This window comes from Brachionichthys hirsutus, chromosome 19 (genome assembly GCF_040956055.1).
Source record: "Brachionichthys hirsutus isolate HB-005 chromosome 19, CSIRO-AGI_Bhir_v1, whole genome shotgun sequence".
NCBI lineage: Eukaryota > Metazoa > Chordata > Actinopteri > Lophiiformes > Brachionichthyidae > Brachionichthys > Brachionichthys hirsutus.
Window position 1 is genome coordinate 8,862,288 of NC_090915.1, and position 26,228 is coordinate 8,888,515.

Consider the following 26,228-nt stretch of genomic DNA (forward strand, 5'->3'; position numbering starts at 1 on the left):
GATAGTGCTAAACACACCAAAACTATCAAAGTAGTATCAAGGTAAAGGATGCATAATGCTAATCATTCCTGTTGTGGTGCTACAGTTTATTTTTGTAGGTGGTTGGTCTGGAACAAATTATTGTTTAAGTAGGAAAAAACTACCCCGAAGCCCAAAAAGGGCCATTTAGTCCAACCAGTAATCTACTCCCCAGGAACTGCTTGCATGAAACATTTGGATTTTGGAATTTATCATTTTGAGCATTAAATTATATCAGGGTCTGGTTTGCAGAGCAGGATTTAGCGATAGTTTTGGACCAAAAATGTAATATAACATAAATAACATGATCCCTCTAACCAGAACAAACAATCTGGATCAGGATTTTGGATTAATTGGACTTGAACCTGCTGTAGATTTCAAAAGTAACAACGTAAGAATAAAAGGCTGCGCTACATCTGCTGGGGAGTGTGTGGTGAGCCTTCACATAGAGCCACTTTATTACATGCAGTCCTCACTGAATGACACACTCGTTTAACGATGTCTCGGAGTTACGACGGGTGTTCCGAAATGTAAAAGTATGCTGGAGCCTATCACAGCTTTTCTATGCATGTTACGGATAAAGTCACAAAGTAACATAGGGTACACCTCGGAAGCGTCACCAGCACATCGCAGGGTAAACATTTTTTGACCACACAAAATGTCGGCCAAGTTGTCGGCCTACAGGGGTTTCGTTTAGCAATGAAATCGTTTAGCGACGGGGTCTTCGGAACGCTAATGAGGACCAGCTGTATACCAGTGAAGTGACAAAGATCCAGAACCCTTAGATCAAGCTTCCAAATTGTGGCCCTGGCTGGCCAAGCTGTTCTGAATTCAGCATCTTTTTTTTTACTGGCTGATATTGAGACTGTGTGAAAATCAAAGAGCAGAATATCACAACGGATGATCCCGATATGTGGATATGTAACGTTAAAAATTGAAGCAGAGATTTCACGTAAAAGAAAATTTCAACACAATAAAAAATAAATCAAAAGTCAAACTTTATATGCTCAGAATGATGTGTCAATACAGATTTATAAAAGAGTGCACATGGTCAACTAGAGACAATAGAGAAAAGAAATGCTTTGAGGTGCTTACTGAGGTGCTTGTGGCGGAGGAGGAGGTTAATTCTGTTAATTCTCCCATTTACATTATCCTCTAGCGGCACAAGGACGGCTCGCATCCTCACATCCATCATTCAGGACTATGCAGTAATGTCACTGTGGTATTTATGTTCACAGCGATCAAACTGACTGCTTCTCTTCGCTGCAAAAAAATCATCACAACATTGGGACCATGAATATACAGTAAACGGTCTTTGAACACCATTCATTAGGTTTCAGCCTATGATCAGGTTTCATGGAGGACACTCACTGTAATTACAGCAATGAGCTGTCGCCGCCTTCACTCGAAGTGTCGCGCATTCCAAATGTGCAGGTGGTGAAACTTTGTTTGTTTTAACTGTTGTTTTAAACTTTAAACGTCTACAATAATGTGGCTCTGTCATTAACAGTTGGTATTAACAAAGTGAAAAGGTGCGATGCATCATTGTACAGTCCAACATCACCTTATCAGCTCTCAATGTGCGTCACCAACTCCATACATGTTTCTCCACGTGAATCAGAGATGATATAGAGATGCACAGTCTCTCTGTCCAGGTTTGTGTCACACAGCACAACCTGCAAGCCCTGTTAGGATTTGCAATAACATGACTTGAAGCATGTCAAACTGCAATGTTCTGAAAAGCACCCAGTTCACGCTGATGTAGCTAGACAAGTCTCCATAGAAACAACTCAGTATAGTTTTAAAAAAAACGACTGCTAGCTTTTTGCACACAATTTTTTTATTTGATCTAATTTGTTGCTGCGACTGTTCTCGGGTGGAAACAAAAGATGTGTGTGTGTACCGAGTGTGTGGTTGAGTGAATGCGGGAAAGAGATTGACAGCGAATGAGAGCGGAGCAGAGGAAAAGGTTAGCAGCATTGTCAGGCTGTCAGTTTAGCAGCTGTCATTTATCATACAGACGCAGCTGTTCAAATAAAGTCATGAGATTAAATGATCTTTTCCTCCATCCAAAATTATGTTAAACTATTTAGACTGCAAGGAGGTTATTGATTGATGACAATGTGCTTCAACTTCAGGAGCTCGCCACGTACGACAACAAGCCCAGTCTAAGGTCATATCGGACAAACGGAGGCGAGCTGAGCCGGGCTTCTTCACACCGGTGAAAGTTTTCCCATGTAATGAATTCACAGTGAATCTGTGGCTTGGCCTTTGTTAATTGTCAGTAATCTGGTTAATACAGAGTTTCCACTCTGAGAAGTTGATTGAATTGAATTTATATAATTGGATTCAATCCAATCATGGATTAATGATTAATGAATGAATGAATAGCATTTTTCAAAATAAAAGCAAAAAAATATTTAGCATGTAAGCAAGGAGGATAAGAATAGAAGAGAATAAAATAATGGTTTGATTTTCTTCTCATTGATGTAGGCCTCCTAAAAAACCAAATGCCTTGCAGCACTCTATAAAATTTCATTGAAGCAATTTGGTGAGGCAGCAGTTCACTGCTGATTTATCGTTTCTGGCTGGTTGAGTTGCCCTCAGACTCGGACAACATTTCTAAACTTTCTCAACTCTCAGCACTTCTGTCACGGCTTTATGTCATAAATGACAACAATTAAATTGATAACAACTTCAAGCTATTTTAAAGACGATGGTCAGCAAGACTTTGGAACAATTAAAATGTCGTGCAAAAACAGAACGTACCTGGTTAAAACCATCGAAATAAAGTTGCTAAAAATTGTTGGAGACCATATTGTTCCTTACGGAACTTATATTTACTTGAATATTGATTCAAACTTAATCGCCAGGCTAAAATGCTCTAGTATATTCGCAAGCGGCAGAATTTTTATCATCAAAAATAGTGAAAAGCTTAAAAACAATGAAAGGATAAAGTAAACATTGAAGAAATTTGATTTTGCTTGGAGGCACTCAGGCGCTGCTTGATGCCGACTCATCAACTCATATTCACAAATGGGGAAAAGGGCAACAAATTAATTGGATATTAATAAAGAAATCACGCTACTCATAAGAGAGTAATTGATCAACGTAAAGATTCTTCTCAATGTTGACATTTTGCACACATCTCAATTAAGTGTGACCTAAATTACGAGTTTTACCGAATATAAACTGATCAAATAAAGGGTGAATGATATTTTTCTTCGGTTTGGGTTTTATGGAAGAAGGAAGATTAAAACAATTAAAAAATATATATACATTTTAAAAAAAAGTCTTGCTTCCTCAAAGTTAAAATTGTCAATATCCACATTGGAATTTCTTGCTTTTTACCAAAACGTTGTGAGTAGCACTGTAACCATTGTTCTCTGAGTGAAGAGACAACTAACAATGGCAGAGAACAGTCATTTATTGTTTTACTTGTAAGTAATATGAAGCATAAACTGCAGCAATTAAGATAAACCCAGCAGCAGCCTTTGGTCCAAGCTCACAGCCACAGTCTTGTGCAAAACAAGACATTTCTATTGTTGTACACGTCTGAGCAGTAAAATGCATTTGCTGTTGCAGTTGAAGATGTGCGTAATCGCATAACGGTTGTTTATATCCTCATTGTGTGCCCTTGTCGGTGCAGCTCATATCAATATCCCGATACAGACGGTAACCATTGAAGTCGCCTTTGTACATTTTCATTGCATTGACAATGTCTGTGCAAAATTAATTTGCTGCCATGTTTTTGGCTCATTAGCATTTACACAATATCTATTTGTTATTCATTGACTTAACTGCACCTCTAATAGTAAATACAATGGCTCAGTCAGCAAATGGTTTTATCACACTGTGTGTGTTTGTTGACTTCAGTCTCTGCTTTTGCAGGCGAACTTGTAGATGCACATCGATCACTGCTGGCACTTGACAGCTCGTATGTTCAGAACGGCAGACAGCTTTGCTCGGTAACAGTCTGATCTAAGTCTGATGACTTCTGGCCTACACTCCTACACAGAAACAAACACATTACAGGCTGCCAAACATGAAATACATGACTTCTTGATGTCTTTGACAGCTGTGGAAACTTGTGAATGACTGACAACTTTAGTTTGGGCTACTACTGACAGTATGAAATGGGAATCCCAAATGTCAAATTGGCATATGAAATGTTTCAGCTTTGGAATGGATCTAATCAGTATGAACTATATTTAATAGTCCTATATAATTGTCAGCCCTGGTGTACAGAATTCAAATGATGAATTTAATTTAAATGATTTGTCATTCATTCTCCATTACTTAGTATATTTTAAAACAGCTGAAACAAAGCGGCTTTACATGCATACAGGAAAATGGTATGTTGATAACCGATTTGAACAAGAGTTCTTAATTGTGCAATAGGTCTCCTGCCCGGTGGGTATTATGAGTTCACAGATTTCAAGGTGTGAATGCGAGCTCATTGTCACGAAGACAAATGTCTGTGTTGTATGTCCAGCTCTAATATGATGTTGACGATTCAGATTTTAAAATGAAAACCAGCGAGAGAAAAACAGCAACCAGGAACCAACAAGGTGGACTGACAGAGAGACGGTGAACCATCCGCAAGATTAAAAGGCAGTCCATACAAAAAACATGCCAACTGTGTGTGTGTGTGTGTGTGTGTTACCTTTAATGCCTCCTCCAATGATCTTTTTGATCTTCCTCCTGCAGCGCTGTGCCCCGCTGTACACTCATTAGAAGACAGTAGCTCTACACAGCACAACCCAAATTGGTTTACTTGTATTTTATATGTGGTCTCTGAAGCTCCTTCATGTTAATGCTCAATAACATTAGCTTTGTTTGCACAGTCCTGCACAGCACTGTAATCAAGGCCATTCGTGGGGAGCTCAATATTAGCCTTTTTTTCATGGGTGAGTGCATTTATCAAGAATAATTAGGGCCTATCCAAGTTGCATATTGAATCAAAACAAGTATCTCACATGCAGTGACAGGAAGATGAATCTGCTCGGTCCTCTGCAGATAAGTCAAATAAAAAGTGCTCCTCAGATCTGTGATTTAGACCCAGTACAATCGCAGCATCAAGACAAGGCGGTGGCTTTTAAGCAAGCTGCCATCAGTCACGCTGTCACCCTGTCAGGAACTGCATTTGGAAATGGCCTGACAGAGCACTAATAGGTTGGCCAACAAAGCTATCCAGCAGCATGCCAAGTGTCAGCGAGGCAGCATTAGCCATCTGCATACAGCCATAATGCTCCTTATAGCTTAATTAAGACTTCTTCTGTATATATATAGGCCTTTTGTTTACAAAGCCGTATTTCTCTTGTACATTTTTACAACATTAATTCTCCCTGTCGATCTCCCTTCCGCTGGATTTCACTTCATGCATCAGTGTGGCCATAAAAATCCTGACTTATACTATTTATACGTACAAAGACGGAAAGGAAGGCCTATTTATCGAGGTGTGAAATAGGAATAAAAGTAATAATAATAAAAATAAAATTCATAATGAGAATGTTCACAAAATCTTGATACCTCATTTGGGCAAACAGAACAAGGAACAGTAGCCTTCAGTTTTTGTCTGTTGGTACCAATCAATAAATGATAAAAGCCATTTTGCCTATCATTAATTTCTTTGGACTAAAATCCTGTTAATATTCTCAGACGCAGCAGCTGTGGGAAAGTGAGACTATAAATCTCCATTTACTGATTTTTGTTTCTTTGTTTGTTTAACAGAGCATGTTTGTGCTATGCTGAAGAATATGAAATGAATATTGGCAATATTAGAATTAATTGGGAGCCATGTTTTCAATCACAGAGAGAGGTCTCTCCATCGCCAGCTTTTGCTGCTTTGAACCAAAACAATAATTTTAAATAGGTTATTTAAAGCTTTATAGATCCTGTGGGAATAGATCTTGGCGATAGATCACTACAAGTGACTTCTTTAGAATTAAGAATAATCATTTCATCATTGTTATTATAAAAATATTGATTACAGTAGCTTTAATGTGTGCCAGAAGATGAAGAATGTCTACTCATCCATGCTGCTTTGCCAAGGGATTGCAATAATGCTTATACTACCAGAGTGTGAGAATCGCCATGATGTAAGGCATATTTAATGTCAAGAAGAAGAGATTTTAAAGCAATGGGGATTGTCAGCATTTTCCTCCTGCACCTCTGACTGTGTACAAATATATTTTACATGTTATGTGGGAAACCTGATCCTGATGTATTGAAACTGGACTGCATGTATTACAAATAAGAGGCTTGTATTTCTCCTTGCAATAGCTGTCTATTGAAATAACGCTCATTTGCTGCACCCCATTTGCTCTGCGGCCGTTGGAGAAGGGGCATCTTGTAAGCAAGCGGCAGAGCAACAGCACACACAGCAAACATGTCCTGTGGATTGTACACACACAGATGCAAAGATCGTTTCACTGCTAACGCAACGCCTCACCGTCTCTCTCAGGAAGCCTTAATGTACTTGCGTCAGTCAGGCTTTGCTTTGAAGCCAAGGCTGAACATCCTGTAATTTCTGGTTTGTTTGTTTGTTTGTTTTGTTTTCCGCTGGCTTATTTTCCTCCTCGCCGTCAATCTGGCTTGACTTTCTTTTTTCTTTTTTTGCAGCAAGTTAGGGCCCCGGTCCAGGACATTGCAGTTCTACTGGCTTATTTTAATCAAATTCCCTCCAGATACAACAGAGGGCCCCTCAGAATTAGGACAGGCGTTATCAGGGGCAGCCAAGTCACTTTTTGCATTTCCTCACCCGATGATAAAACTAAACATCCAAAATTCCTTGCTGCTAGATGTTCCACAAGAACGCTAGCATCTTAGACCAAAGGAAATGTGCACGTCATTCATTCGTTAAAGTCTTGTGGCTGCGTCACATCCCTTATTCCTTGCTGAACATATTTTTAGAACCATGAACATTTAAATATAAATCAAGTTGTTGTTTTTTTTGGATGAGATGCCTACTGATTTTTGTTTTACTTCAAATAGGCCCCTTCCCGAAATTAAGAAATATTGTAAAATAAGGCAGCGCTGGTGTTCATATGTATTTAAAATAAATTAAATACACATTACTGGATGGTTTATACATATTATTTAAACATGCTAAAAGAACCGTTTTCACACAAAACAAAAACCTAAAATTCATCATGATGTCAAGCCATAATGTCCTGACAGTTTTCTGATTAAATGCACAGATGCTAAGGTAATTATCATTTGTTATCTCTCACCCCTGAACATGTCACAATGCCCCTGAAATGTCCCCAATTTTGTATTAGCTAATACTGCAATATTAACTGCTATGCCAATAATGCTAAAGAGAGAAGAGTTCATTATTTAGCTCTATTCAAAACATTTTGGATCCAACATGCTCTTTCTATTTGACTACACTGCCGGTGTTCAAGACAGACAACGTGTCTGCAAAAAAAACAAAAAAACATTTTGTTTGCAACTCTGAATCTAATTTTCCCACAAGCCTTGTAATTAAAAAAAAAAACTTTCAACAGCTGCACCTGAAATGGTTGACATGTTCCCCACTCCTGCACAAAAAAGATTGTCCCCACGTCTCTCCGGTGTCTCTCTGACTTTAACATTGCAGTGCAGAATATCTCGGCTCCTGCACCCCCCCCCCCCCCCCCCAAGCTATAATGAGAAAAACATTGCATTCAATGAGCACCGCTCTCCTCTGCTATTGTATCATCATTTCTTGAGAAAAAAGCAACAGAAAAAATATGCAGATTATTCCTGCCCTTGCTTTCATTTCATCTCTTCCTATATATTTGGATGTTGGTGGGGAAGGACTGTGGAGATGCTTAAGGGAGTAGTGTTTTTTTTTTTTTATTGATAATTGATAAAGGCTGAATAGCTGAGAGTGCTGCAGTTGAAATATAAAATCGTTCTCACAAGTGCTGTAGGCCAACACTGTAAAGCAACTGTGAGCTCGCTCTCAGTTTCAGCCTGTCGGTGAAAAGTCTCCCTGTGGTGCTTCGCTAAATAGATGCAGCCGGTAAATGATGAAGTGTTGGCTGGTGTTAAGCAGCACTGAGGTCCCTGATCTAAGCTACACTTATTCCTTTCCGTTAGTATCACTACTCATCATCCATCTAAGCACAGCTCCTCTGGTACAGGATGCACCGTAGTGACGCAGGATACTTCACAGTGGAATCCCACTGTTTATTCCACCAAGTTGCATACATTGCTATTACGTGCTGTGAGTCCTCAGTGCATTTCAATTCTATGTTCCATTCAAATAATTCTATATGCAGAGTACTCTTGCAGAAACGTGAAGGTAAAATGTGGTGGTGCAGTGGGTAGCACTGTTATGTGAGCAAGACCAAAATGACTGAGTTCCACTAGTCAAGCTTGTGGTATGTTCCTCCCACAGACCAGACAAGGTTAAGCAACAGGTTCAAGTTGAGCTCAGTTCATTTGGTACAGTCCAAGTGAAAGTTTCATTAGAAATTGACTGAGGAAACCTTGGTTTAATGTGAAATAACCCTATCCATCAGTAGAGAATATTCTGCCCAAAGATTTCATTGAAATAGATTCCAATTAGAACAAGTTTGCCAGCAGTCTGGCTGGTGGAGGAGGGAGGAAAGCCTCCAGGGCCTGTGTGAAACCAGGAGGGTTCAGCCAATCAGCTCCTTAAATATCCTGCGTCCAATCACCTGCAACCCTACAAACATGCTCGCAGTAGAAAAGAGAGAGACATTGAAAAGCCCAGAAGGTAAACAGTACATATAAATATAAATGATTTTCCACTATTGTGGTTTGTGTTCTTGTTGTCTGTCCTGGCAATTAGAAAATCTCATTGACTGGACAGTCTGAAGCTGGTGATTGATAGGTGGCAAATAAAAAGTTATGCATGGCTGATTAGTCCAGGATGTCATTAATATAGACGGGACACATGACATGACCGACATGATCCGTGAGCTTGCAGACTTTCATCAACAGTAAGAGTAACTATCCTCTAAATGCAGCTTTTGCAGGTTGTCTCCTACCTTATGCGCATCATTCATCTACAGTCATATCAGCGCTCACATACTCCACCCTTGTGCCGCAGCTGCACAGACGCATAATGGCTTTTTATCGATTCTTCCCTCTCTTGTTGCCTTTCTTCTCTTCTCTCACCGCAATGAGTGGCTGTTAAGATAAGGAGAGAGAGAGAGAGAGAGAGAGAGAGTCGTGCTTTGTCCTCTTTTATTTTTTGAGCAGTGCAGCGAGGATGTGAGTGCGTGTGGGCTGATAATAAAAAGTCCTTTAGGAACATGAATGTTTACTTGCTGTTATGTACAAATACATCTCATGAAGAGGTCATGCACATCAGCCCATCTTAACACCAGGAGGATATTAGCCAGGCGATGCTCAGTTGGAGGGAGGTGTAATGATCTACTGGATTTTGTGCCTTGTGCGTCACTCCGGCTGCTTTGTTGAACATCATTTGAATCTACTGCTTTACTTTGAAGCTGTCCTAATATTCGCTTTGTTTAACATCGACTGAGCAGCATTAATGAAGTCACCAGAACATCATAATAAATCACTTATCCCCCTTTCTTAGTTCCCGGGAACAGATTTTCCGTCCCTTGGGGAAAGAAAAACAACTTTACTGATAACGTGTGAAAGATTTGTAATAATCCATGACAGTTTTTCACACATTTGGAATTTGTGAATATGTAAAAAAAAGAAAAAACCTTTGGATCAACTCCATTTCACCCAAGGGATTAAAAAGAATAATACTGTAATAATTGACTGGAAATCCCAGTCAGGAGCTGAGGCTTACAAGACACAACAAGGCTGACTTTAGAAAATGACTCCAGAATAAATCTTTTGAAAAACACCACCCTTCCGGTATTCTCTCCCTCAGACCGAACAACAACACAAAAACAATGTTGGACTGTCCCTTTTCAGTCTGTGCTGCAGACTGAGTTTAGCATTCCTGAAACGCCACTCTGATCTTATTCTGTGGTGGTGATTTTGAAAGATCACACATCCGCTTCCTGCCCTGGCATGCATACTGTAATGTTTTCAATCATTTTTGTGGCTCTGCATGAACAGGGATCATTTCGAATAACAGTTCAATGTAATACAGAACATTTCTAGGAAAGCAAAATAAACTCTGCTTTTAGTGCGAACAATGTTTATCTTGTATTTTATGACTGTTTTCTGCGATGTTGTTGTAAATATTGTATAAAGAGTTAAATATTAACCCTAAGCCTTAAGAACGTTAAATGTCAGAGGCATCAGTGTCACTTTATCATATTTGTTGACCTCATTTCAATTCACTCAGAGAGAAACTGAGGTTTAGACAGCAGTCAAATAGTCAAAATAAAACAAAAGAAAAGTCAATTGAGTTTTACTGTTCCAGTGTAGCGTACGTGTGTTATCCTCAACATCGGCATAGAGAGATACAAAAAATACCCATGCTTCAAACCAAATTACATAAATGTAGACTTCTACTTAATTTACCGACTGCTTCATTACTCCTTGTCCACCAGGATTATTACTAGCATTAATACTGATACTGCATTTGATCTCCTTTGCAGGACACTGAGATCCTCAACACAGCGGTCCTCACTGGTCGAACAGTGGCTGTCCCTGTAAAGGTTGTCACCGTGGGAACAGACAGCACGATCTCTGATGTAACAGAGTCAGTGGAGTGCAGGTCTACAGACGAACAGGTTATCAAGGTATGTGGGCATTTGTTTTTAATTGTTGTTGGCTTTGTGACGGTACACAGGAGGATGGGCAGAATTAATGAAATGCAGCTGTGGTGTTATAGTGGTGTGGGCAGGAAGCACAGCCTCAAACAAAATGCATCTGTTATTAAATCTTATGGCAGACATGGAGAGCTTCTCCTGAGGTGCCTCGGGATTTTAAAGAACTAAAGAAATGTGCAGAAACAAGCAGTAAGACTTGTGAAATGCTGCCTTCATTTTACACCCTGCTGAGAAAAAAGCTGCATTTCTGCTTTTTCAGTATAAAGAGGAACTTTATTGCGGCATGTAAGACCATAATGCCATTAATGGGTTTTTTTTTTACTGTTAATTAATAAAAAGGAATTACATTTTCTGAGTGGGTTCTCTTCAGGCCCTCCCACCACCAAAAACAATATGTATTGCAATATACCGTAGGTGAATTGGTGAGCATAGACATGAATGTGAGTGTGATTAGTTTTTCTTTCATGTGGTCCTGTGATGAACTTGCGGCCAATTTCAAGCTGAGGTAGGCTTTTGACAGTGAATGCCTTTTTTTTGGTGTCAGGATCATCTTTCTGGTGAAGAGAACTTCATTCATTTGCTGGCTGAAAGTTAAAACATGGGCAATTCTTCAAGAGAGCATATATAATAACATTAGAACAGTGAAATATATTTTATTTAAAACTCTACGAGCTTCAGCTCGTTTTTTGATCATCTCATAGACTGACATCTTTTCTTCCTTATCCAACATGGAGTAGCTAAAATCCAAGGAGAGCAGCTCATGCTCCAGACAAAAATGTGTGTTTTTATTCTGAAGGGCATGATGCTGATGCAGCTCTAATTACCCTCTGCTCATTTGATTCGCCTCCGGATACTGTTAAAATAATGCTATTACACCATGTGCCGTATGTCAGGACAAGCATCGGATTAATTTGGTCATACCCTGCCTTAATTAGGTTGCTGTTTGAATACTGAATGAATGCAATAGCAAAGTTTTCTCAACAGCCTGTTTGCAACGTCATTATCTTTCACCAATAATTCCACTTTCACAAACCATAACAGAAATGTCCAACTTGATCGATTCCCTCTCGTCAGCAAGTTTCATTTTCAGCCGCTTGCTGAGAACCTGGGTAATTAATTTGTACCATATTGAACTCTTACACGGGATTTGTCTCTAAAGACTTCAAAATTACAGGTAAAATCCAATAAAGGTGTTTTCCTGTGATGGCATTAGAGCTAATGTCTGGCCCCATCCTCCTATGTGATGCTATAGGCAAGAAAGGACAATGTAGAGGGAGTCTCTCTTATTTAGTGCCTGCATGTGGAAGCAAAAAGTGTGCCTGTTTTAAATAGAGGGGCTGATTTTGCACATTTTCGTGCACATGCATTTCAGAGAAAAGAGGATCTCTCAAAGGGTTTAATTATCCACTGAAGTAGTACACACATTGTGACGCTGACCCCACTATGGCGGATTCCCATGCCCACCCATCTAGACTGGGAACATTAAGTGATACCCCTCCTCTCTCCACCTTATGTTCAAAGGAAGCTCAAAATTAAACACTTTATATATATTATTAGGAGTCATTTCCTTTCCCCCCCCCCATCAGTTGTTCACTGGAACTGACACATAAAACCAGGATGCCTCAAACTAAAGTATATGTATATATAGTTTTCTTTATTTTACCTTTCCATACATGTTTTCCATGTTTAACGACTGCTTTGCTGAAGCCTTCAAACAAATAATATATTATACAACTGACAAAAAAATTAATTAAAACAAACTCAGTTTTTTAGGACTATTTTCTTTGTCTATGATAATCATAAACTTAATATATGTGCATTTAGGCTCTTTTGAAGTCAAGAAATGCTATTGAATTACATCTCTCCCTCTGGTCTTTGTTTTTTAAATATTGATTTTAATATAATTTAAGATAAATGCGTATGCTTTCCAAAAGCAATCAACCATTTTGATCCTCTGCTTTAACGTGAGTCATGTTTGATTATTCTCTACTCATCACAATCATCTCCCCCCCCCCCCCAAGGTGCAGCCCATAAACTAGTGTGAATGAATGAATATATTTATTAGGTAGAATGTTAGAGTACAAGTACAGTCACACAGTAGCATGTATTACAGTACAAATAAGGTCAAACATCCTGTCTAAGAGGAGCCTTTCAAAAAAGCCCTTGCGGTCTTGTTTCCGTGAGTCTTTAGAATGATGAAAACTGCTCATATTCTTGCTGCTCAAAGCAAGAATCACATTACACTCAGTGCCATGATTTTACATTTGGTTAGATCATTTAATTTTCAGTGGATTAGTGAGGCCACAGCAGAAATGTTCCACTGCAGTCCGATGTACACTTACTCTCCGATATTTAATTAAATAAGGTGCTAATAAAGGTGTTGATTAATTCATATGAGCCGACTTCAACAGCAGTTTGAGAGAGATAGATAAGAAGAGAGAGAGATAATGTGGGGGTAGGGTGAATGAAAACATTAAAAGAGACTGGTGAGACATTAGAGACCCAAAGGGTGAAGAAAACTATTTCAGCTCAGTTGACCTTTAAAAACCTGCACGTTCCAGGATGTTGTTTTTGTGTGTTCACACGATGTGCAGACAGCTCACAAATATTTGCATACAAGAAAACCAATGATCAGCATCAGGGAGTAAATAATTACATGTCATCAAATGAGTAGATTATCTTTGCTTTGCATTAGCTTTATGGTGCTGATTAATTGCATTAAGACTCATGCAGTAAAATACATTATCTAGATTCTAGAGTAACCCTAACTATTGCAAATATATGTTGGCCATACAAGCATTGGAATTATTATGACATTTGATTATATATTATTGGATTTAGTTAATGTTATTTTTTATTAACAATTAATTTTACCACTACTGCATGGACAAGCCTTGTCCCTGTGTTTATTTGATATCCACTCACTGTGAAACAATGGGGCATTTAGCTGCTTATATTTGTGTATTTCTTCCCCCTCAAAGCTAACATTTTACAGATTACTCATTAATAACAACCATTCATTGTAGTTGTGAAACAAACAAAAAGAATTCCAGTCGCTTTGGTTACAACCTTTCTCTGAAGATCAACCTTTCCTCATTAAAGGAAGACTGAAGATGTGGGAGTCACAGCGATACTGTAGTAGACTGAGGGCAAAGGAGTGGGAGAGAAGGAGAAAGACAAAATGAAAGGGAAGAGGAGGAGGAGGAGGAGGAGAAAAGAACTGACAGATACCAACTGTCGCTGTTGTTGCACAGAGATAGCGGCTGGTCTGACATCATTCGAGTGCAAAGATGCCAAGTTGCATTCAAAGACGTTGGAGACAGATGACAGTCATCGTGTGGCTGGTTTGCTAAAAAGAAGCAACTGTCAGTACTGAAGGCTTCTGCTGAAATTACCGGCTGTGCCAATGAGGCACACGATGATTAGAGATTGAAATCCATTGAAATGCAATTATTGCAAATATAATTCAATGGCTGATCATTAAAAAGATGGGGTCCTCAGAAACAGGAAAAAAAAAAAAGATTTTTGGGCTGCTTTGACTATAATGAGAGACACTTTGCATGTATAATCCCTCCATGTTGCAGATCGCAAGTTGTATTTCATCCAGCCACACAGAGTTTGGTATGCGTGCGTGATTTACTCTCGTTTGTATTTTTCTTTTGTCGGTTATATGTGTGAGACAGGACCAGCGTCTCATGACTCGCATTCTTATCATCCAGCATGCAATAAAGAGACGTCTGCAATCACTTAAACACACACAGAGTCCACACCGTGCAGATCTGATCGAGTTTCCATTGAAGCGATGCCTAATGTTTAACCCATGCTGGGATAACAGGATAATCTGCCTCATGTGGAACAGACAGATGGTAGGAAATGTACATTATGTGCTCTTTTGAAGACACACAGCGACACAGGTGCTGGTCATGCAAGTAGAATATCATGAAAAAGTTGATTTCAGTAATGCCATTCAAAATGTGAAACGTGTATTTTATATTCATTCCACACAGACTGATATATTGCAAATGTTTATTCCTTTTAATTTTGATGATTACAACTGACAACTAATGAAAACCCAAAATTCAGTGTCTCATAAAATAAAAATACAAAAACAAAAAAAAGATTTTTTTTTTAGAAATGTTGGCCAACTGAAAAGTATGAGCATGTAAAGCACTCACTACTTAGTTGGGGCTCCTTTTTCCTGAATTACTGCAGCAACGCGGCATGGCGTGCAGTCGATCAGTCTGTGGCGCTGCTCAGGTGTTAATCAAGAGAGCCCAGGCTGCTGCGATGGTGGCATGCAGCTCTTCTGCAAACCATCCAAACCATCACTGACTGCAGAAACTTTCCACTCAACCTCAAGCAACGTGAATTCTGCGCCTCTCCTCCGTTCCTCCAGACTCTGGGACATTGATCTCAGAAGGTACACGATTAGACTGAGACACAATTTAAAGGCCTTTGCAGGTGTTTTGAGTTAATTAGCTGATTAGACTGTGGCACCGGGTGTCTTCAATGTTGAACCTTTGCACAATATTCCAATTTTCTGAGACAGTGAATTTTGGAATTTCATTAGATGTCAGTTATAATCATCAAAATGAAAAGAAATGAACATTTGAAAAATATCAGTCTGTGTGCAATGAATGAATATAATATACAAGTTTCACTTTTTGAATGGCATTACTGAAATAACAACTTGTTCATGATATTCTAATGATATGACCAGCACCTGTAAATATCCATTGATTTTTCACTTTCAAATGGACTCGTCTCCTCCTTCCACCGCCCGTTTTTCCGCAGGTATCGGAACGCTGCGACTACGTGTACGTTAACGGGAAGGAGACGAGAGGGAAGAGCAGCGTGACGCTCAACTTCACCTACAGTTTCCTGAGTGCTCAGCTCACGATGAGCGTATGGATGCCCCGTCTGCCATTGCTCATCGATGTGGCTGACCCCGAACTCAGTCAAATTAAAGGTTGGAGGGTCCCGATTGGTTCCGGCAACCGAAGGTAAGCCCTGATTTGTCTGTTGTATGCTGTATTGTGCATTATGGATCATGTATCGTACATTTAATATAAATTATAAGCAGCTGGACTACATCAGCAGATCTTTTCAGAATATTTAATTCAGTCATTGATTAATGCTAAACTCTTGAATTAAATAAACTGCTGGCCCGCACACTGAGGTGTATTTTTGAATGCAGCTTCTTTATTTAGATTATTAGCCTTGGGGCTTTTTACAACCCTGCATAAACATCTGAATCACGCATTCAATTAGTAAAATAAATAGAGGAGGCTGCAATAAATTGGGTTAATGGCATTCGAGCAGACAGACACAGAATACAGGTGCAGTCGCAGAGGTGGCATAATGAGTGTGTAGTAATTCCGTATCCCCAAATAAACTTATGCTGAATCATAAATGAGTTATTTCAAGCATTACGGAACGTGAGCAAGATAAATTACACAGTGCTCATTGGTCTGTGTGAAACATCACGCGTTCGACAAAGCAATGGGACTGATGACGTTGAACACGTCTTTGAAAACTGAAGGACACTCGTGTGATGGCATTTTTATAAAAGCCATTCTGATATGAAATAACTTAATGTGAGGATACAGACAATTCTAGAATGAATACGTGCTAAAAGTGTGTTTGTGCTGCTGAAAGGAATACCGGTGTTTAACACAGCGCCAAACACCTCAGTCCCCCAAATTACGTTTTACACCAGTAATTATTGTCCTACATTTATTTTATCTATATTTTTATATTCCATAACGATGAAAACAAACCTTTAGCAATTGGATTCACACTGACTTCATTATTAGTTCACAAAAAGCACACTTTCAGTAATGGTGGTTCCTTCTGGATCTAGATCTACAGCTTTTGAAGATACAACAAATCTGGTTGTATGGACTCAGCTATGAGACGACGCTTGTTAGAAATCTCTGTCTCTAATATAGTAGGCCGAAATGCAAGTGGACCCGCATGTTGTGAAAAATCTCAATCTGCAATCTGGATCCAATCTGGGTGGTGAGATAGAGCCCCCCCCCCCCCCCCTCTACATGACCGTGTCAAATTCAATAAACATCCGCCAATAGTCAACCGAGATAATGAGGAACACATTTTGAAGCTACATTTACTGTAATTTAATCAAAATTTCAAAGTGATCCAGAATCCAGGATCTCTTCTGGATCATCTCCAGAATATAGTAATCTGTTCCTGGTAACATTCCCAACATGTCCTGAAAATGTAATCAAGATCTGTCTGTAACATTTTGAGTTATCGTGCACACGGACAGACGGACAGACAGACAGACAGAAATTGAGCTGGACATTTTATTCTTGGAAGTATGGCAAGCAGAGGTTTAGGTTGTGTGAATGTGCGCAGTCTGCCCTGAAAGCCCCATTGGCCTACACACCACTGGGTGGCACTGTAACACAAATACCACCTGAGCTCATCAGTCATGTCTGCCATGTGTGCCTCCGCATGACCAACGCATGATATTTGAAGTTCATGCGCATCATTATAAGAGAGAAAGCAAGATGAAGAACGAGTGGACCCCTCGCTTCACATTTACCTGAGCTACCTCGTGACCCTATGCCACCTTCGCTGACCTGTCACTCACCGCGACAAACATGGCCTGACCTCGTGTCTCTGTTGCCAGCCACAAATGTCACCTTGGCTTAGACTGCTGATGTGAACTAAGGGAAGAGGAGGGCAGGTGAGGAACTAAGCCAAGCCATTGTGCCACAGCGTGTTAACCTGTCAGTCCATTTTTCTGCCCGGCTGGCCATGCCTCATTAAACCTAATGGAAACTGTCATCGTCACTCCCCTCCGACTACCTGTCTGTGAGAGACATGCAAGCCAGGCCAGAAAGACTAAGACAATATGGGAAAATGAGAGCGAGTGGGAAAATAGATTGTAGGAAAGTCGAGTTGGACATCGACGTGAGAGCTTTGGAGCGATGGCCAGGCGGATGAGAGATGACAATGCCAATGTACAACAAACTCGATCTATATCTAGTTTTAATGGAAAAGAGAGATGCTAAGGTAAAGTAGCCACAGCAACGTCTCTCTTCATCATTGACATGGTCGACTCTTCAGAGCGGATCCTCGTCCTGAGGTCACGTTTTACACGCTGCAGCTCAGAGACCACAAAGCACAATGTGTTGTTTGTTGATGTGATGAATAATGAAGGCTGAGGGAGCAGTCTGTGGGGGGGGAAAGAAAAAAAACTGAAAGTATTTCTATGGATTTTAACCAAAGTGAAATATACTACCTTACATACATCAGCGCACAATAGAATGAAATGAGGCAAAGATGTATTTATGATAGATATCTGAGTAAAAGAGGTCAGTATATAAGTGTCAGAGAAATCTTTTATGTATTATATCTTTACCTTTTCTATTACCGGTTCACTGTCTATTTGGTTCAGCATTTGAATATCAAGGTTCAGAGTGGGGCTTGTTTAATCTTCTTCTGTAAGTCAATGAAGGATATATCATGTGTCATTTCATTCCCAGCTCCTTCTGTCCAATGAAAGTCTGTTAATGTGAAAAGAGGCCAAACATACGTTACTGAAACACAATCGAAAAACCGGAAAATGGGGGGGGGGGGGGGGGAGGAATCCTTCTACAAGACTTATATATACGAATTGTATATTCTGAGATGGCTGGATCCGCAATGAATTGGCCGTCGGCAAAATAAATGATGGACTTTCAGGAAAATATCAGTTGCCCTTTAAAGAAAAATGAGAGCACAAGCGAGGCAGCGCTTTGTCTCTGCAAGATGTTTTTAATGGATTTTCTTTTTTTTTTTTTTTTTTGCCTGTGGTAGGACTTTTGAGAGGTTAAGAAAACCAAATGCAGAACAGACAGCAGAGCCTTTGTCAGCTGTAAATACATCACAGAGTTCACACTTCATGGCTTTAACGCTGATCAGGAAAACAAAAATGAATTGCTTTGAATTGTTGAATTATACTGGTGATAACCTTCAAAATAGCCTTTTCTCCTGAGACTAAACACAAAAATCATTCATTTATTTTGTACCCTTGAATTATGCTTCTCAACAGCTCAACTGTTGTGAAATTGATCTGTGCTTAATTCCCACTGCTCATCTGCCATTTCTGTAGGTATGAGAGGGTTGCTAATGGCAACGATGAAGACGATGCAGCTGCCAAAAGGAAAGAGAGTGCCTGCATGGACCAGTACCAGAGCACCACCCTGCGTGTCCTCACACACTTTGTGGCAGATACCGGAGAAGTGAGAGGAGCCTCGGAGGAGGAAGGACTGGAACAACAGAGCTTCCTGCTGGGAAGCGACTGGCAGGTGGAGGTCACGCAACTGGTCAAGGACTCTCTGAGGGTGGTCGACCCAAAGGTCGCAGAACTGCTGGAGGGCCAAGTCCTGATGGGTCTGAGCGCTGGAACCACCAAGCTGCAGGTTGTACACTTTGTGTGTGTGCTGTGATGTCTCATAACCAAACTTTGGTTTCGATTTCACATTATGTGCGTGTTCATGGTTTCTGTTTGGGTCAGCCATAAGGTTGCAGCACACCCTCTTTATTTAGAGCTGCTTTTGCAACGGTCAGCAAATTACTCACACTTATGTATGGAATATTGGCAGCGACGTGGTGCAGTGGGATATGCTGTTCCCTCACAGCAAGAGGGTTGCAGGTTCAAATCCTACTTGGGGCTTTTCTGTGAGGAGTGTGTGTGTTCTCCCCGTATCTGTATGGGTCCTCTCCAGGTTCTCCAATTTCCTCCCTCCACCAAAAAACATGCAGATTAGGTGACTTGATTATGCTAAAATTGTCCGTGTGTGTGTGTGACTGATCGTCTGTCTACGTGTAGCCCTGCGATGAACTGGCAGCTTGTCCAGGGTGTACCCCGCCTCTCGCCCTTAGACGGCTGTGATAGGCTCCAGTTGATCACGCGACTCAGATTTCAGATAAAGATTTCAGGAAAATCTGTTAATTCTTTAATAAGGCCTTGGCCCTTTGGAGTTGCAGTTGGAGGTGTAAACTAATTTCTACGCTATGCTGCTGAACTATTCTGTGTTATCCTGCTTGAAGCACCAAAATCTGAGATGTGAGTCGCCTTCATAAGCTTTCCCGTCAAAGAGTGTTCAACCCGGAACGCACAGAATCCTGAACAGTCAGGATAATTATGTGAACTTGAGAAGTTTATTATCTAAAAAAAAATATCCAACTGACACAGCACTTTTATTTTCAAATGTACAAATGTTTTTGAAAACTTCACACATTAGGAATTTTATTTTGATAATGCATTTCTGAATAAAAAAGAGAACTTAGGTTTGACGGTCAAGGATTTCAAAACTTTTTGTGTCAGCCATACTTGTTTCTGTTCCTGTTAGCGATTTTCCACCAGCTTTAACCCTCCGACACAGCCCCATGATGTCCAATTTCGTAAAGCCTACCTTAAGCCCCAACCGAATCCATTTTTGTCAAGCCATGAGCAGGCACAGAATCATACAACAAATCAGATACATTGGCGGCAATGCAAAGGTGTGGAAAAAGACTACTGGTAAAGTCAAAGCAAGAAATTCTTTCACAAGAGATCCTATCATGATATACTGATTTTTATGTTGGGTGTATATAATGTGAAAAGGATCACTAAGATAGCAGAGAAAGTTAGAGGATCACTCCAATCCAACTTGGAATATCTGCATTTAAACACTAAAGCTCACAGATATAACTCTCTGCCTCCGGCACAAACATGTAAGTTGTGTATAGAGCAAAATATATTAAAATGACCCCTCATGTACAATAGATGCCCTCCAGCACTAAATTCCTGATATGTGGTATGCCGACCTTTTTTCCATTCAAAACATACTTTAGATATAAATAAATAAATAACTTCTTAGCTTTTCCTTTTCTTATTTTCATTTAACCATTTTCAACAATAATGTTATACAACTTAAATATTTTGAGAATTTTTGTGTTTGCAAGGGGAAAGAAAATCGAATTTACACTCATCAGGTAGCCAGAAACACAAATCTGGATGCTAGAATGCTTTGTCTGTGAAGAATGATTTAGCATAGCAGTGTTTTATGTGGGGACAGGTTTTTCCAAAGAAAATGTGACCTTTAATTTGGATCAAATTAATTTTCAAATCAAAATGTATTTGTTGACAATGAGAGTTAACACTGATGTAAAAGAAAAAGGAGGATTATTATCTGGATTTTAAGACATGGCATGAACGTTAGGGTATCTTTCCATGGTATTGAAAGAATCACTTAAGAGAAGCTTTTGGTTCCTCTTTGTTACGCCCGTTTATTCTCATAAAGGAAATTCTAATTGCGGGAATCTATAATAAGAAAGTGCATCTCTCCATTGAAATGCAAATTCTAAAACTGAATATGAAGGTTAATTGTACCGCTAAACACAGACACAATTTAATTATCCGACTAATTAATCACCATTCTTTACTGGGTGCATTTTTAGTGTGGATTTGGTCTGAAGCTCATGTGGGGGTATAGAAAGATTAAATCATTCCGAATGGAAACTTGCTCTTGATTTATGGCAACGTGTTTGGGCTGAATCCAGAGAAATAGTGTAAACACTTTGTCACTGAGAAATAGCTGAAGAAAGTGAAGGATGAAATTAGCCAATGAATCACTGTGGTTATATATTTTCCACACAAAAAAAGACAACAACATTTACTTGGATAAGGCTGCTTCAAAATATAAGAAAATCGGGTGTGAAAAACTGCTTGAGCCTTAAATTAAAAGCACTTGGACTATTTATGTGTCTGTTTTGAGTGCATGGGTAAATTCACAAAAACCCTAAAGGCCTACAAAAGTCTTGATGCTTCATTATACGAGGAAGGATGTGTTGGCAAAATTAAAATGACAAGGACACCAACGGATGCGCTGGATTTGCACAGAAATGATTTCATTAAAACTTCACATGCAGCATGAAACATGAAACGTTCAGGTTTTTGAATGCCTGGTTTCCTTTCAGTCAAGGACCTAGTTATCATTGAAAAAGATAAAACCACACACTAACAGCTGTGTAATGTTGCAGTTGGAGGTGTAAACTAATTTCTACGCTATGCTGCTGAACTATTCTGTGTTATCCTGCTTGAAGCACCAAAATCTGAGACGTGAGTCCCCTTCATAAATAAGCTTTCCCGTCGAAGAGTGTTCAACCCGGAACGCACAGAATCCTGAACAGTCAGGATAATTATGTGAACTTGAGAAGTTTATTATCTAAAAAAAAATATCCAACTGACACAGCACTTTTATTTTCAAATGTACCAATGTTTTTGAAAACTTCACACATTAGGAGTTTTATTTTGATAATGCATTTCTGAATAAAAAAGGGAACTTAGATTTGACGGTCGAGGATTTCAAAAGGTTGCTGAGATACTGAAAGATTGCACCACCATCAAACGGCATTGAACATACCGAGTGTTTTATGTTGTATCAGGAAAACATGTAAGGATCCCCTCCATGTCATGCATGTCATGGATGAACTACAATACACAGTTTGCTATTAACCCTTCTATGCTGAATTGTATAGGATTTGTTGGTTTCATTGAAGTAGATCCTGGTGCAAATGGGATTTTACTGGGACAGGTACTAAAAGCTCCCTGAGATTGGACAGAAATCATACAAGACAAGACTCAGACAACTTTGCATTGAAAAGGGAAAGCAGGAAAGGGGCCATTAAGTGCACTTTGGGAATGGAATAAAGCAGCCTGTAAACTCTGAAACTGGTGTGAGGAAGGGACTTGACATGCCAGAAAGTGGACCTTTCACTATGGATGACGGCCAAAGGTCGGACCTGCAATCTCTCTCAAAGAGAAGTAGAGACCTGACATCTCTGAAAATTGGACCGAGGACTCTTGTACAGGGAAGGAGAAGGAATCTGCCTTCCGCCACAGAATCAAATAGAGGAGCTTCGGCATCTCTGAGATGAAGTCTAGATTTTCCTTAAAATGCCGTCAGGGTTAATTTGGAAGTTTTTGCTGTTAAATTTGCTCAATGCTCCATGGCATCTTGTGGAGAGTTCGATTGGGTGTTTCCCCGTTTGTTTGTGGCGTCTTCAGAGGGGAAATATCCAGTGCTTTCCTTTCGTAGTTGGAAGTCAGCCAGTTTCTAAGAAGACCAGGCTTGCCTTCTACCTACCTACATCACCACTCAGATAAAAAAAACAACACTCACGAGGTTCTTTTTAGAATCAAGAAGCCTGATCAGATCTTGGCTTAAGAGAAACAGATGTTACTCATCTGTGATTATATGAATCTAACAATCGAAAGCAAAGCAGCACGTTTTTTAAAATCGTCAGTGGCTTCCAGAAATCCTATTGCAGATGTTACAAATGGAGCCAAACTCCAATGCCAACCAGTATATTTGTTTTAGTTGCATTGCTTTTGCCTGTAGGTTAGCATTTTGTGTCGTTGCTTTCTTTTCTTTCTTCATCTTAAAAATAGAAGAACTTCAGACTAGATAGTTGAAGTGTCGTGTCTGTTGTGTCCTTTTTCATCCTCATCTCAGAAAGTTAAACCATATCACATTTTGTTTCAGAATCACATTGCTATCAGGGGCATAATATTTAGGATTTCAATGTCATTGTGTGGGGGGGAAAAAAGGGGGGGGAAATGAAACGAGGTAAAATGAGAAGAAAGAAAATACAGGGAAGGATCGGTACAAATGAGGCAGTGATCTTTGCCGACAGCTCATCACAGCTGGAAACGCAGCCATATGGAGGCGACTGGAGGAGAGTCTGCAGCGCTAATTGGAGCGGATGGGAGGGATTCTCTTCCCATCTCTTGTAAAGGGAGGGTGAATACATTAGAAACGTGAAGATAATAAGTAAATTAAGGAATGTCTGTTAGATTCTGGTAGTTTATACAATCAAATATTACTTCATCTCTCCAGAGTCTGTGTGGGTGTTACCACAGTTGCTGAATATTTTATTTTGAAATGCGAATCATGCCGTTTTCTTCAATTTATTTTTTACATTCTTATCGATCCAGCACACAAGCAAGCTAAGAAAGACTATCCTATATTGGGAATATTGGAAAAAGAGGGATATTTCAATGACAATGTTAACAGGTCCTTGATATAAATAAAAATCATATAGCTGGCATGTTGATGTTTCTTCTGTTATAAAAAAAAACTCCATAACAAAAGCTTTTATATTGGCGTAGCTGCAGGAAAATACATAAAAATTTCAAAGGAAGAACTGCAAAAAAAATAAATAAATAAAAATCTCTCATTTAGAGTTCAGGCATCATGCTGTGTAGCATCCTGTGGAAAACAACTGGCTCTTTCTCTTCACTCACAGTTGTAATGTCATCTCAGGTGTTAATTAATGGCTAATGATGAGCAACAAATGTTGCACACAGGTGCTGTCCCCGCTGACATCATTGGCCCTGGCTGAAAGGACCATTCGGGTGCTGGATGACAAAGTGACTGTGACAGAACTCGGGGTGCAGCTGGTATCTGGACTCTCGCTGTCCCTGCAACTCAGTCCAGGGAGCAACAAGGCCATTGTCGCCACTGCAACCACACAGGAAGTCATTGAATCGCTCAAACAGGTTTGAAAGAATCCAGATAACTTTGATTTGACATTATTGTACACTCCTTAACCTACAGCAGAAGACCAAGTCGAGTCTTCCCTTTTCTTCTCACTGCACCATGGATTGTGTGCTTGCTCAACGTTTCATAGCTGGCTCAGGGTTAATTAAGGAATATATGATATGGATTTTGTCTCATCCCTGGAGAGGAAAGAAAGTTTGGCTTTCAGGAGAATTGTTTGATTTCCCCTTTATTTAAAAAAATTTTTTATTAGCATTTCTACTGCAAGGAAAACCCATGATTTATTTTACAATCATTCTTACGCATGCCATAACTGCAGATTTGGTGTAATGCGGGGTACTGCTGTTGTACTTATACGATTCTTTGTGTCTTTTTCTTAGGAGTCCCTCATCAGTGCTTGGCTCCAGTTCAGTGATGGAGCTCTGACTCCTCTAGATAACTACAATCCTGCCCATTTTAACCTGGGAGCAACCTCGTTAGATAAGCGGGTGGTGATGGTGCAGCCCAGTGAAGCATGGAAGTGGCCCATCATCGTTGCTAAAGGCGAAGGTCAGGGTTTGCTTGTCCGTGTTGAAATGAGCCCATCGGAGGTGTGCCAGAGGGGACAGCGGCATGCTATCTTAGCTACTGGAATGGCTACTATACAAGTAAGGCTTGGCAAGCAAGACGAGCCGCACAGACAACCAGGAGACCGGCGGACACGTCCTAAGCCTCCATATTATGGGGGATCCATATCCGACATGGAAACTGGCTTAATCAACCGCGGAGCCACCACTATGAAGGGTCAGGTTCCAGTGAGACCAAATGGGGGCCGCCTTTCAGCAGACAGCGAGGCAAGGGTCCCAAATGAGGCAGAGCTGCCTCGTAGCCACAGCAGCGAGGAGGACTTGTTGCCATCACAACGAGGTCTGACAGACCTGGAGATTGGCATGTATGCCTTGCTGGGAGTCTTCTGCTTGGCTATCCTGGTTTTCCTCATTAACTGCATCTCTTATGCATACAAGTACCGCAGTAAGCAGCTGTCCCTGGACGCCACAGAAGCAATGCCCCACGCCCATGACTGGGTCTGGCTGGGGCAAGAGGATGGGCTGTGTCTGCAGCAGCAGCAACAACAACACGACGAGCTGGGTTGCACCCTGGAGGAAGGCAGTCAACTATTGAACGGAGGCATACAGCGTGGTAACAATGGCGTGGGGGGCTGCAGGTCCAGCGGGAGGGATCACAGGAATGAGTCGCTTAACTCACCCACCACCAAGAGGAAGAGGGTGAAGTTCACAACCTTTTCCAATGTCAAGACCGGCAACGGATGTCCTGTGCTGAGCCCGTTGGCTCTCGTGCAGACCAGCGAAATAAAATGGGTGTGTCCGGACATCGAGCTTGGGGACTCAAAGGATCTTAGGAACTACATGGAGAAGCTAAACGAGAAGGCAATTAAAAACATTGCATAGGTTGCATAGTCGTCTGTGTTTTCAATAAACTTTCGTGCAACTCACCTGAATGCCTTCAGAAAAATTAAGGTGACAAAATGGCGTGGGAAAAAGACAAAAGGGTGTCGGAAAAAGACAAAGGGGTGTGGAAAAAAGACAAAGGGGTGTGGGAAAAAGACAAAAGGGCATGGAAAAAGACAAAAGAGCGTGGAAAAAAGACACAAGGGCATGGGGAAAAATGGCTGTGTGCTGTTTAACTTTGCCTCCTGACGGGACAATTGTTGTTTCTATGGCAGCACGCAGAAAAGTCAAAGCAAAAGACTACACAGAGACATGATTTGCTATGACATCACAACATAGTTGTAGAAGGGAGAATGTGAACTTGATATTGATGTTAAACGTACTCTGTTTGTCTTTATTTGAGGTTCAGTTTCCTTTTTTATGTGCCACGTACTTTGTTTGTGTTTTCATTTTTAAAACACCATTTTTTTTAAATGTTGTAT

General features: G+C 40.2%; 1 protein-coding gene across 1 annotated transcript in view; it reads left to right on the plus strand.

The window, feature by feature from the left end:
- The window catches only part of si:dkey-112m2.1 (transmembrane protein 132D), a 71,953-nt gene extending 46,207 nt beyond the window's left edge, over window positions 1–25,746 (plus strand). Inside the window, exons 5-9 of the mRNA XM_068753231.1 lie at window positions 10,566–10,709; window positions 15,534–15,742; window positions 18,862–19,171; window positions 24,106–24,297; window positions 24,679–25,746. Of these exons, the coding sequence (XP_068609332.1) occupies window positions 10,566–10,709; window positions 15,534–15,742; window positions 18,862–19,171; window positions 24,106–24,297; window positions 24,679–25,746 (1,923 nt within the window). The remainder of the gene's footprint in view (window positions 1–10,565; window positions 10,710–15,533; window positions 15,743–18,861; window positions 19,172–24,105; window positions 24,298–24,678) is intronic.
- Window positions 25,747–26,228: the final 482 nt, after the last annotated feature.